Source organism: Oncorhynchus kisutch, linkage group LG8, assembly GCF_002021735.2.
Source record: "Oncorhynchus kisutch isolate 150728-3 linkage group LG8, Okis_V2, whole genome shotgun sequence".
NCBI lineage: Eukaryota > Metazoa > Chordata > Actinopteri > Salmoniformes > Salmonidae > Oncorhynchus > Oncorhynchus kisutch.
In genome coordinates this window covers 37497612-37511638 of record NC_034181.2, presented here as the reverse complement: position 1 = coordinate 37511638, position 14027 = coordinate 37497612, and the positions used below count along the sequence as shown (strand labels likewise).

General features: G+C 42.9%; 1 protein-coding gene across 1 annotated transcript in view; it reads left to right on the top strand.

Annotated features, from left to right (window-relative positions):
• LOC109895079 (spermatid perinuclear RNA-binding protein) overlaps nt 1–14027 on the top strand; it is a 42414-nt gene that overhangs the window by 16010 nt on the left and 12377 nt on the right. Inside the window, exons 4-9 of the mRNA XM_031830269.1 lie at nt 235–400; nt 2281–2425; nt 7649–7743; nt 7941–8036; nt 10159–10270; nt 10431–10528. Coding sequence (XP_031686129.1) covers nt 235–400; nt 2281–2425; nt 7649–7743; nt 7941–8036; nt 10159–10270; nt 10431–10528 — 712 coding nt within the window. The remainder of the gene's footprint in view (nt 1–234; nt 401–2280; nt 2426–7648; nt 7744–7940; nt 8037–10158; nt 10271–10430; nt 10529–14027) is intronic.

Below are 14027 nucleotides of genomic sequence, written 5' to 3'. Positions count from 1 at the left end.
CACTTTCCACCTGATTCCGTTGCTCTAAATAGTAGGTTTTAATAAAGCAGTTATGTAGTTATTTCTTCCTCTGTTTTGGTGAAAATGTGTAGACCTCATACATGTAACTTTGACATATGACAAGTGTCTGAAAACAAAAGATTTTACTTTATAACTCTTCAGTCCTCTCTTAATGGCATCCTTAGAAACTATGGTGTAATGTGGCTGATTACTGCACTGCTCTGTCTTCACCAGGACCCAGAGTGTGTCGATACTGTGTGGGGTGATGCGGGTGGGTCTTGTGGCTAAGGGCCTCCTGGTTAAAGGAGACATGGATTTGGAGCTGGTCCTGATGTGCAGAGACAAACCCACCAAATTACTTCTGTACACTGTTGGTGCCAACCTGCCCTTGCAACTACAGGTCCGTTTGTACTCAAACATTTTACATTAGCAAACTAACCATAACATTTTAAAATTAATGGGATGTCACATTATTCAACTGTGAGTTTCGAATACCACTCCTTTCTGTAACGTAATGCAGACTAGAGGTTGACACGAGAGAGAAAATGAATTCCAGTCCTGTCTTTTCCAGTAAAAAAAACTACATCCTGTCCTGTTCTGATCCCGCAACAGTTCTTCTATAACCCCTGAACTGTCCTGATAAAAATCATTCCTGTCCTGTGCTAATTTTTAGGCGCAGAAATCAGAAATAACTTCCCCCGTTAGCTGCTTGTCTGTCTGTCCCCTGCTCTGCATGTAGAATTGCATTAGTGAAAACCGAGACTGTTCTTAGGGCAAGCCTGGTTGTAGCTAGGTGTGTCGAGGGCCAATTTTAGCTAACTCTAACCCTTTTCCTAACCTTAACCTAATTATCCTAACATGCCACATTAATTCTCCTAACATGCTGGGTAAGTTCTCCTAACATGCTAGAAAAAGTCACTGCTAGTCAAAACACGGCAGACCTGCCCTGAGACCAGTCTGAGTATCCACTAATGCGTTGCCAATAGCAAATGCTCCGTTTGGCTGCTGCTCCATGCTCACGAGACAGTTGCCTGCGCAGTGCACAAACAGCTTCTGAGGTAAAGTAGGGATCAGCTACGACTGGAGCGAGGCGCGCTAGTGTGAGTCGACGGAAGGGGAGAGGATGAAATACGGTTATTTTTATTAAATGCTCCACGTGTTACATATTTCTATCCCTCCCCTCCCCCAAACCTCAGTTTATAACTATTATTGTACTGCCTGTTCCTGTGGACTGTTGATCCTGTCCTGAACTTGACTTTAGAACTTGAATCCCATTCTTGCCAGAATCCCGCGGGAGTCCTGTTCCCGTGTCAACCTCTAGTGCAGACCTGAGCATACCACCACTCTTTTCTGTAGTGCGGACGTGACTACATCCACCACTGCTTTCTGTAGTGTAGTGCAGACGTGACTACATCCACCACTGCTTTCTGTAGTGTAGTGCAGACGTGACTACATCCACCACTGCTTTCTGTAGTGCAGACCTGACTACATCCACCACTGCTTTCTGTAGTGTAGTGCAGATGTGACTACATCCACCACTGCTTTCTGTAGTGTAGACGTGACTACATCCACCACTTCTTTCTGTAGTGCAGTGCAGATGTGACTACATCCACCACTGCTTTCTGTAGTGTAGTGCAGACGTGACTACATCCACCACTGCTTTCTGTAGTGCAGTGCAGACGTGACTACATCCACCACTGCTTTCTGTAGTGCAGTGCAGACGTGACTACATCCACCACTGCTTTCTGTAGTGCAGTGCAGACGTGACTATATCCACCACTGCTTTCTGTAGTGCAGTGCAGACGTGACTACATCCACCACTCTTTTCTGTAGTGTAGTGCGGACGTGACTACATGCACTGCTTTCTGTAGTGCAGAGCTGACTACTGTACATGGTCTCACTGTGCTTCCTCCCTCCCTCCTTATCACCCAGTTAATTACCGATCCAGTCTGCTGTGCAGGTTATCATCAAGGGACGATTCCATTTGCACCTCTCGGCTTTTCAGCAAAGGAAGTGGAGTGAGGTTGACACAAGGAGAGACATTATGCATTCTTCGAAGGAACTAGCTACGAGACGAGAGAATACACATTTCTCCTTGTGAACATTATCACTACAAAATGATGTATTGGAAATGGAATTGGAAGTTTTGTTATGCCTATGACGTTCAAACATGTTCTGATAATTTAAAATTGTAATAATATAATAGTGTGTAATGGGAATGTGTTGAACATATTGTGTACATGCCAGAGCTGCCTCAACCCTCATTGGTTGCCCTTGCAGACGCTGACGGAGGACAAGTACGAGGTGCGGTCCAGCGTGTCGCAGTCCGCCATCTGGGTGGTCAACATCAACGACCCCAAATTCTCCCTGAAGGTCACCCTGTCCTCACTGGCCATGAGAGATGAACACACTGCCAAAGACCAAGGTATTTACCCCTATTTCTGGCCTCTAATAAGATTTGTATTTAATTGAATTATTTGAATGTATGATTTTATCTGAAAAATGTAAATAAACATAAAGCTGTTCCAGCTAGAGCCAATATAACTTTTAAAATCTATCAACATGTACTTTTAAAACCTGAACTGTTATTTTCATTGAGAAAAGGACAATTTAGGAGAGGTTGAGGGAATGAGGGATGTACAAAGCAGAGGTTAAAGATGACAAGAATGGGGTGTGGAGAGAAGGGTGATAAAGGAGGGTTGAAAGCTGACCGGAGGTGGTCTGTTGTGAAAATAGCCGCGCTCTCTCATTTTTTTTTGTCTAACAGAGTGTCAGGGTACTTATCCTATCATTGCCCAACATCCAGTTAGTGGGAAACTGCAAAATGCAGCGTTGGAGACTGAGAGGAGTGCTTATGCTGTGCTTTTTAAAAAGAGAATGAAAATAAAATGATTTCAAGGATGGGAAGAGCAGCAATTATGTAAAACCTATTGTAGTGTGTCAACCCTTCTAGGGGAGACCTGAAAGAAAATATTTTCAGCATTCTATAGAAAAGGTCCTCGCAGCATAAATGTTGCATTGAGTGTTAGTTGTGAAATACTAGGGCTTCCCGAGTGGCGCAGCGGTCTAAGGCACTGCATCGCAGTGACCCGGGTTTTAATCCCAGGTTGTGTCACAGCCGGCCGTGACCGGGAGACCCATGAGGCGGCGCACAATTGGCCCAGCGTCGTCTGGGTTAGGGGAGGGTTTGGCCGGCCTGGATTTCCTTGTCCCATCGCGCTCTAGCGACTCCTTGTGGCGGGCCGGATGCCTGCAAGCTGACCACGGTTGCCAGCTGGGCGGTGTTTCCTCCGACACATTTGGGGATAAGCGTGCAGTGTGTCAAGAAGCAGTGCGGCTTGACAGGGTCGTGTTTCGGAGGACGCATTGCTCTCGGCCTTTGCCTCTCCCAAGTCCATAGGGGAGTTGCAGCGATGGGACAAGACTGTAACTAACAATTTGATATCACGAAATTGGGGAAAAATTAGCAGATGAATGCTAGGAGAGAAAGATTTTGCCCTCAGCCTCTAAATATTCTACACGGTTTCATTTTAATTGTGTAATCAACACAATGTCACTTCAGCACAAGCTCTCAAGCAACCTCTAGTTCTGGGGAACAACATGAGTAGAACATTGACTATACTGAAGTTTGTTCTATCCATATAATCTATTTCTTACCACAGCATCCTCAACCCTGAGGAAGACACATTGCCCGGAAACGGTTCTCTCCATAGAATGTTTGGGAGTATTATATAGTGTGCAAATGTCTTTATTTTACCACAGCACCCCAGCCCAGTGTTTGTGGATTATCAAACCTGGAAGTGCCGGGCTGGAGCCAGCATAGGGACGAGACCCAGCGCAGGACGCCCGGGTACAAGGGGCTCCCCTTATAAAACCACTCTCTGCCTAGCCCTAGACGTCGCTCCTCTTCCCCACTCTGTTCAATGTACTTTTCTTCTCTGGGTTACTCTACACCAGGGCTGTTCAATTCCGGTCCTAGAGGGCCGAAACCTGTCTATTTTTTGTTTCTACTTCGTAGGTTAATTGCACTCACCAGCTGTCCCAGGTCTGAATTAGTAGAAGGAGAGGATGAAAACCAGAAGTATTTTCGCCTGCCAGGGCCAACATTGAACAGCCCTGCTGTACACCATGAAATTCTGGTCGCTGTACACCATGAAGTTCTGGTCAATGTCCAATTGAGAGCTGACAGAAGACAGGCAACTGGTATCCAACTACCTTCTTGATTGCTGATATTCAGCATATTTGATATTTTGTTGAAGACTTCTTTGCCCATTGATATTTGACGATTCTAACTTTACTGTTGATTTGCTCAGAATGACATACCATAATTTCATGTTGTAAAACCAGTTGTATTTGTATTTATTATGGATCCCCATTAGCTGCTGCCAAGGTATTAATACGTGTTGTTAATTGTCTTCGTTTTGTGGTCACTAATCAAAGTCTAAGCTGATGACGCAGAGAGCTCTAATTGGGGTTGTCTTTTTAGAATGTGCTCCTTGGGATTGATGGCTTCGTCATGACCTGCAGCTGGTGGAAACTGGGGAGACAATTCTGCGTAGGAAGGGCTCTTGAGGCTCCATTCGCCTGTTTTTTCCATAATTTTTTTTTAAATGCGAGGGCTTGGTAATTTGACCAATCACTGAACTATTTCTGCAGAAAACAGTCAAATCATTGCAATATTATCACATTAAACTGAGACCCATCACTGCAGTACTAAAAGAGGGCTCGCAATTTTAACCAATCACCACATAATATGGTTCAATCAAACCACATGCCAACAAACATTTTCCCTCGTCAGTGCATTTTCACCACAAATTGGACAAAATCATTGCATGTTGCCTCTCAAATTGCTGGAATTGCCACAGCAAAATCAATAATTTTTACCTGTAAAAAAAATACCTGCGAAATCCTGGAGGGACTGAGATATATAGTGGAAAGAAAAAGTATAAACCCTTTAGAATTACCTGGATTTCTGCATAAATTGGTCATGACAAAAGACAGTCTGTTTCAACTAATAACACACAAAATATTATCGTTTTTCATGTCTTTATCGAACACTGTGTAAACATTCACTGTGCAGGTTGGAGAAAGTATGTGAACCCTTGGATTTAATAACAGGTTGACCCTCTTTTGGCAGGAGTAACCTCAACCAAATGTTTTCTGTAGTTGCAGATCAGACCTGCACAACAGTCAGGAGGAATTTTTCTTTACAAAACTATTTCTCTTTACAAAACTGTTTCAGTTCCACATTATTCTTGGGATGTCTGGTGTGAATCGCTCTCTTGAGGTCATGCCACAGCATCTCAATCGGTTTGAGGTCAGGAATGACTGGGCCACTCCAGAAGGCGTACTTTCTTCTGTTGAGCTTCAATTGGCAGACAGACAGCCTTACATTCTCCTGCGAAATGTCTTGAATTCATTTTTCCGTCTGATAGCAAGCTGTCCGGAGGCGAGACAGCAAAGCTGCCCCAAACCATGTTGCTTCCTCCACCATAGTTTACAGTTATGAGGTTTTGATGTTGCTGTGATGTGCCTTTTTTTCACCAGACATAGTGTTGTGTGTTCTTTCCAAACAACACAACTTTCATCTGTCCACAGAATATTTTGCCGGTAGCGTTGTGGAGCATCCAGATGCTCTTCCATGGTGTCCTCCATGAACACTATTCTTGTTTAGTGTTTACATATTGTAGACTCATCAACAGAGATGTTAGCATCTTCCAGAGATTTCTGTAAGTCTTTTGCTGACAGTCTAGGATTCTTTTTAACCCTTCTGAGCATTCTGCGCTGGGCTCTTGCAGTCGTCTTTGCAGGATGGTCACTCCAAGGGAGAGTAGCAACGGTGCTGGAATTTCACCATTTATAGACAATTTGTCTTAACGTGGACTGACTTTTAGAGATACTTTTATAACCCTTTCCATCTTTATTCAAGGCAACAATTCTTAATCTTAGGTCTTCTGAGATCTCGTTTGTTCGAAGCATGGTTCTCATCAGGCAATGCTTCTTGTGAATAGCAAACTCTAATTTTGTGAGTTTTTTTTTTATGGGGCAGGGCAGCTCTAACCAAATCTCATTGATTCGACTCCAGGCTAGTTGACTCCTGAGTCCAATTAGCTTTTGGAGAAGTCATTATAGCATAGTGGTTCACATACTTTTTCCCAACCTACACTATGAATGTTTATTGCATTAAGAAAAATGCAATAATTTGAGTTATTAGTTTAAGCACACTGTCTATTGTTGTGACTTAAATGAAGATCAGATAAAATTTTATGTAAAATTTATGCAGAAGTCCAGGTAATTCCAAAGGGTTCACATACTATTTCTTGCCACTGTAGTGTATATTCTGTGCCTTTTATGGTCCTATTTAAGTCTTTGCATTCACTGGGCCAAGATCCTTAGCAGATGACTGTACTTTATTTTTCCCAGCTCTCTCCTGGGGCAGACCATGAAGGCCCTCAGTCTAGCATTAGGAAGTGTGACATGGGTTAACCCATTCGCATCATTTTCTCACCTTGTTTGTGTTCCAACTCTTCCATAATGTCCAGCTTTCACAATGGTCTCTATGGCAAAGATCTGCAAAACCACACATAGACCGCTCTTACTATCCCCTCCGTAAATACAGTATGCTGCTGCACATGGCTACTAACCTTACATTTGAAATGGCCAGTGTGACCACTAAATTCAAAAGCGAATAATCTTAGACCAAGAATTTGCAATTGAAAAAATCATAAAATCAATTTTATTTCCAAACTCGCTCAATAAACCAAGCCAGGAATTAACATTTAAAACCTAAAAATAAGTGGATATGACTATCCAATTTGGTTAGTCGATGGTAATATAAATATTTGAGTGAAAAACCTGTCCCAACGGTTGGAGTCATTTATTCATCACATAATACATATATACAGTAGATGTTGTAATTTAATGTTGGTTCCATTGCCAATTTTCCACATTTAATTATTTGTAGGGGATGAAGAGGATATCTCTTTTACTAAGCCCAGAGTTCTTTAGTGTGGTCTGCTCTGGGATGAGAAAACATTCACCCCGTAGCTGCTCCCGGGAAACTTCGTCTTCACTTTCTTTCCATGGTGGCGTCCTCACTCTGATGTTTGTTCTACTGTTGTTTTTTATTTTCTCCCATGGCTCAGTTCCAGCCATGACAGGGCAGGTTTGATCCCACAGTAAGCCTGTGTGATTTAGTAACCATAAACATCTGATTGACCTGCAAGACAGAAAGTACCAGCATGGGGTCCTACTACGATGCCTGACAAACAAATTGAATTATGACTCAATTACATTTTTTCAACTTCACAATACCAATGCTTTCCCTCTACTTCTCTAAACATCCTTGAGATGCTCAAGACAGTAGTCACAGAACTAATCTCCAGACATTATCACCTTCCATTCTCCCCATTTAAAAAAAATATTATCAGACCAGTAGGAAGCTAATTATAGCCAGCCACCCTACTTGCCTGTGTGTCTATGGGTACGTCCTAAATAGGCACCCTATTCCCTAAAGTGCACTCCTTTTGACCACCACCTGCATAGGGAATAGGGTACCATTTCAGATGCAGCCTATGTTTGTGCTGCAGTCTGTCTGAAGGCCCCCTGGGCAATGCAATCTGTGTCCTCATCCTGTCCCTCTTTCCAGAGGAAGGTGTGGAGGTGGAGGGGCTTGATGAGGTGCTGGACGGGCGGTGGTGCCAGGCTGCCCTGGCAACGCTCAGACACACCAAATGGTTCCAGGTGGGACATCTGTTTTGATTTCACATGCCTCATTCAGAACTGTTTGATCCCGAGAGGGATATTTGGGGAACATTAAATGGCTTAATATCCTTTGTATGACTAAAGAATTGAGCAATCCTGATGGTGGACTGTACATGTGTTTTATCATCACTGGACTCTAATTGTGAATCTGTTCACATTGTCTGTTCACATTGTAGGCCAGAGTGACCGATCTGAAGTCGTGTGTCATCGTCATGCGTATTTTCAGAGACATGTGCAACAGACTAACTGTGTGGGAGCCTCTCAAAGGATGGGTAAGTGGTCCAGGGAGAGGAGGAAGAGGTGTATGTTTGTGTATGCACATCATGTACAGTGCATTCGGAAGGTATTCAGACCCATTCCCCTTTTCCACATTTTGTTATGTTACAGCCTGATTTTAAAATGGATTAAATAAAAACAGGATTGTGGAGAGGCACATATCTCGGAAAGGGTACCAAAAGACGTCTGACTCATTGAAGGTCCCCAAAAACACAGTGGCCTCCATCATTCTTAAATGGAAAAAGTTTGGAACCACCAAGACGTTTCCTAGAACTGTCTGCCCGGCCAAACTGAGCAATTGGGGGAGAAGGGCCTTGGTCAGGGAGGTGACCAAGAACACGACGGCCTGCTTGGAGTTTGCCAAAAGACACCTAAAGGACTCTCCCTACGGTGAAGCATGGTGGCAGCATCATGCTGTGGGGATATTTTTCAGTGGCAGGGATGGGAAACTAGTCCAGATCAAGAGAAAGATGAACAGAGTAAAGTACAGAGATCCTTGATGAAAACCTGGTCCAGAGTGCTCAAGACATCAGACTGGGGTAAAGATTCGCCTTCCAACAGGACCACGACCCTAAAAACACAGCCAAGGCACGCAGGAGTGGCTTCGGGACAGGTCTCTGAATGTCCTTGAGTGGCCCAACCAGAGCCCGGACTTGAACCCGATCTAACATCTCTGGAGAAACCTGAAAATAGATTTGCAGCGACGCTCCCCATCCAACCTGACAGAGCTTGAGAGGATCCGCAGAGAAGAATAACAGTAACTCCCCAAATACAGATGTGCCAAGCTTGTAGCGTCATTGACGCTAGGCTGTAATTGCTGCCAAAGGTGCTTCAACAAAGTACTTAGTGAAGGGTCAGATTTTTTTTTAAAATTTTTTTTATTTCACCTTTATTTAACCAGGTAGGCTAGTTGAGAACAAGTTCTCATTTACAACTGCGACCTGGCCAAGATAAACATAGCAGTGTGAACAGACAACAGAGTTACACATGGAGTAAACAATTAACAAGTCAATAACACAGTAGAAAAAAAGAGTCTATATACATTGTGTGCAAAAGGCATGAGGAGGTAGGCCAAATAATTACAATTTTGCAGATTAACACTGGAGTGATAAATGATCAGATGGTCATGTACAGGTAGAGATACTGGTGTGCGAAAGAGCAGAAAAGTAAATAAATATAAACAGTATAATATAAATATAAATGAGGTAGGTAGGTAAATTGGGTGGGCTATTTACCGATAGACTATGTACAGCTGCAGCCATCGGTTAGCTGCTCAGATAGCAGATGTTTGAATACTTAATACATTTGCAAAGCTTTGTCATAATCGGGTATTGTGTGTAGATTGAGGAAAAAAGTATTGCGTAACAAAATGTGGAGGAAATTCAAGGGGTTTGATTACTTTAGGAATGCACTGTATATTTGGTGCTGTTGAGTTAAGATATCCTCTGTGTGTGGTGTTGTCCCTCTCAAGGTAGCTTTATTCACGTCAGGAATGTGCGTGAGACGCTATTCTGTTCATGGTTGCTGCGTTTGCCATAGGGGAACATAGCAGGAGTGATACTTTGGTGCAACTCCATACGATTCAAGGTTGCTGCGTGAAATGTGGCTCTGTTCACGGTGTAACTGAGCAGGAGTTAATGACTTCCGTGAAACTCCTCGTGATTATTGCAATTTCTCTTTTGTGTGTTGTGCTTGCGTTCACAAGTGTCTATGAATAACATGATTGTGCATAGTGTTGACGTCAAACGGAAAAATCACAGATTGTTCTTGATGTTGTGAGATTCTCTCCTGGTGTTCACAGAACTGGTGCTGTGAGATTCAGATATCAGGACCTGCTTAGACAAAGCAATTGTCTAAGCAGTAAAGTAGAACAAAAGGGAGCAATGGGTTATAAAATATTGGAAAATGCAGTAGTTGTTGTAATGAGTACATAATGCATGGGATGCTAAGGCATACATGTACGAAAGCGTGTATTTGTATTGTAAATGTATGTAGTTCTGTCCTTTTGTGATTTACTTGACTATTAATGTTTTGTGTGGGCCCCGGGAAGAGTGGATGCAGCTTTAGAAGTAGCTAATGGGTATCCTAATAAAATACTAAATAGTCTCTTCCCCCCAGCCCCTAGAGCTGATCTGTGAGAAGGCCATAGCAACCTGTAACCGACCTCTGGGGCCCGGAGAGGCCCTGCGCAGGGTCATGGAGTGCATCGCCTCAGGGATCCTCCTCCCAGGTCAGTCACAGGGACTATAAGGTTTTCTATCCAGGTATCCCCTGGGAAAGTGGTCTGCTGACCTCAATGGGGCTTACTGTGCCCATTCACTGGGGGTGGATGGGCTGAGTTAGCCCAGTAAGCCCATATTAATTTATGTGGATTTTTACTGCTGTTCCAGATGGGCCGGGAGTTCACGACCCCTGTGAGAAGGAGCCAACAGACACCTTGTCAGTGATCACAGGCCAACAGGCTCAGGCTATCACTCACAATGCACAGGTGAGGCACTTAAATACATCAGTTACATACCTACAATACATACAGTTGAAGTCTGAAGTTTACATACACTTAGGTAGAAGTCATTAAAACTCGTTTTTTAACCACTCCACAAATGTCTTTTTTTTTAACAAACTATAGTTTTGGCAAGTCAGTTAGGATATCTACTTTGTGCATGACACAAGTAATTTTTCCAACAATTGTTTACAGACAGATTATTTCACTTATAATTCACTGTATCACAATTCCATTGGGTCAGAAGTTTACATACACTAAGTTGACTGTGCCTTTAAACAGCCCTGGAAAATTCCAGAAAATGTCATAGCTTTAGAAGCTTCTGATAGGCTAATTGACATCATTTGAGTCACTTGGAGGTGTACCTGTGGATGTATTTCAAGGCCTACCTTCAAACTAAGTGCCTCTTTGCTCTTTGCATGGGAAAATGCAAAGAAATCAACCAAGACCTCAGAAAAACAATTGTAGACCTGCACAAGTCTGGTTAATCCTTGGGAGCAAGTTCCAAATGCCTGAAGGTACCATGTTTGTCTGTACATTCATCTGTACAAACAAAGTATAAACACCAAGGGACCACACAGCTGTCATACCGCTCAGGAAGGAGGCGCGTTTTGTCTCATAGAGATGAACGTACTTTGGTGCGAAAAGTGCCAATCAATCCCAGAACAACAGCAAAGGACCTGGTGAAGATGCTGGAGGAAACAGGTAGAAAAGTATCTATATCCACAGTAAAACGAGTCCTATATTGACATAATCTGGAAGGCCGCTCAGCAAGAAGCCACTGCTCCAAAAGCGGCATAAAAAAGCCAGACTACAGTTTGCAACTGCACATGGGGACAAAGATTGTACTTTTTGGAGAAATGTTCTCTGGTCTGATGAAACAAAAATATAACTTTTTGGCCATAATGACCATTGTTATATTTGGAGGAAAAAAGGGGAGGCTTGCAAGCCGAAGAATACCATCCCAACCGTGAAGCACGGGGTGGCAGCATCATGTTGTGGGGGTGCTTTGCTGCAGGAGGGTCTGGTGCACTTCCCTAAATAGTTGGTATCATAAGGATGGAAAATTCTGTGGATATATTGAAGCAACATCTCAAGACATCAGTCAGGTAGTTAAAGCTTGGTCACAGATGGGTCTTCCAAATGGACAATGACCCCAAGCATACTTCCAAAGTTGTGGCGAAATGGCTTAAGGACAACAAAGTCAAGGTATTGGAGTGGCCATCACAAAGCCCTGACCTCAATCCCATAGAAATTTGTGGGCAGAACTGAAAACGTGTGTGCTAGCAAGGAGGCCTACAAACCTGACTCTGTTACAACAGCTCTGAGGAATGGGCCAAAATTCACCCAATTTATTGTGGGACGCTTGTAGAAGGCTACCTGAAACGCTTGACCCAAGTTAAACAATTTAAAGGCAATGCTACCAAATACTAATTGAGTGTATGTAAACTTCTGACCCACTGGGAATGAAATAAAAGCTGAAATAAATGATTCTCTCTACTATTATTCTGACATTTCACATTCTTAAAATAAAGTGGTGATATAACCGACCTTAGACAGGGAATTTTTACTAGGATTAAATGTCAGGAATTGTGAAAAACTGAGTTTAAATGTATTTGGCTAAGGTGTATGTACACTTCCAACTTCAACCGTATATTACATACCTACAATGCTGTAAAGTCAGACTTGTATACACCAGGAAAGAAATGACACTGCTCTCCTCGTTATAGTACCTTCTCCCTCACTTTGATTGGATGATGAGGTTTATTTAAAGTGGCCCCAATGCCACTCCAGAGGCCCAGTCAAGGTCTATAGTTAGATCAGTGCTGCTACAGCACCCCAGACTCGACCTCTACAGCCCCTTGGAGCTGAGGACACTCATGCTGGAGGCCTAATTAGCTCACTAACGAGCGTGGGAAAGCATTCCCAGCGCACCAGCACTGCTTAGTGCTGCTTACATAAAACACTTCTAGACTGCCCCTGTCCCTGAGCAAAATGCAATGTAATACTATTGGGAGGGTAGAGGAAGGTGAGGAGGATCTCTCGGTTTCTCACTCCAGGTAGGAGGAAATCTGTTCTGTTCATATGCACTGTACAGTAAGTCATGGTTGTTGCAATTGTGTATATGTTCCCAATGTAACAACTCTTTCCAAGATCTCTTACTGAATAATGTGGTGATTGAGAAAGTTAAAACTGCTGGGGGTAAAAGCCTAGATAGCAAGCTGTTATGGTCAAAACATGTAGACTCCTATGGTTGTTAAAATGGGAAGAGGTCAAATCAAATTCGATTTGTCACATGCGCCAAATACAAGTGTAGACCTTACCGTGAAAGGCTTAGTTACAAGCCCTTAACCAACAATGCAGTTCAAGAAATAGAGGTAAGAATTATTATAATTTTTTTTTTAAGTAACACAATAAAGAGGCTATACATGGGGCACCGGTACCGAGTCAATGTGCTGTGGTACAGATTAGTTGAGGTAATTTGTACATATAGGTAGGGGTAAAGTGACTATGCATAGATAATAAACGGGGAGTAGCAGCAGTGTAAAAGCAAAGCGGGGGCCGTCAATGTAAATAGTCCGGTTGGTCATTTTATGAATTGTTCATCAGTCTTATGGTTTGGGGGTAGAAGCTTTTAAGGAGCCTTTTAGTCCTAGACTTGGTGCTACGGTACCGCTTGCCGTACGGTAGCAGAGAACAGTCTATGACTTGGGTGACTGGAGTCTTTGACAGTTTTTTGGGCCTTCCTCTGACACCGCTTAGTATATAGGTCCTGGATGGCAGAAAGCTGGCTCCAGTGATGTACTGGGCCATACACACTCCTCTGTAGCCAGATACCGAGCAGTTACCATACCAGGCAGTGATGCAATCGGTCGGGATGCTCTTGATGGTGCCACTGTAGAACTTTTTGGGGATCTGTGGACCCATGCCAAATCTACTGAACTGGCACTGAAGCAGTTTACACACAGTTCAGATACTCATCGGTACCTCACAAGACATGCATCCAGAGGTCTCTTCACATTCCCCAGGTCCAGAACAGAGGCTGGGAAATGCACAGTATTAAGAGGCATTTTTTAAACATTTTTTTTGTATAATATTATTAATTGTAGTGTTATATATTTTGTTTGTTTTGTTTCCTATTTGGACACTAGGAAGAGGTCATTGGGGATCCTAGTAAAATAGTAAAATACTAATCAAATAAATTAATGGGGTACTGCTAGATTTTGGCATAGCAATGTTACTGTACCTGTACAATTCCAGTCATTGCGCTAACGCATGCTAGCATTGGCTTGTGAAAGTACTGCTAACTTCCTTCATATAGACTTAAATAGCAGAATCTCGCAGTATAATATTAAATACATGCTATTGATCGATAGTTCCGTATTTAATTCACCCATTGATTACGTTCTAGTAGGTATTTCTAGCATCACTCATTTCTATAGGGCTTGTGGTTGTTATTTACTCTTGTTTTGTGCCCACTTTCTGT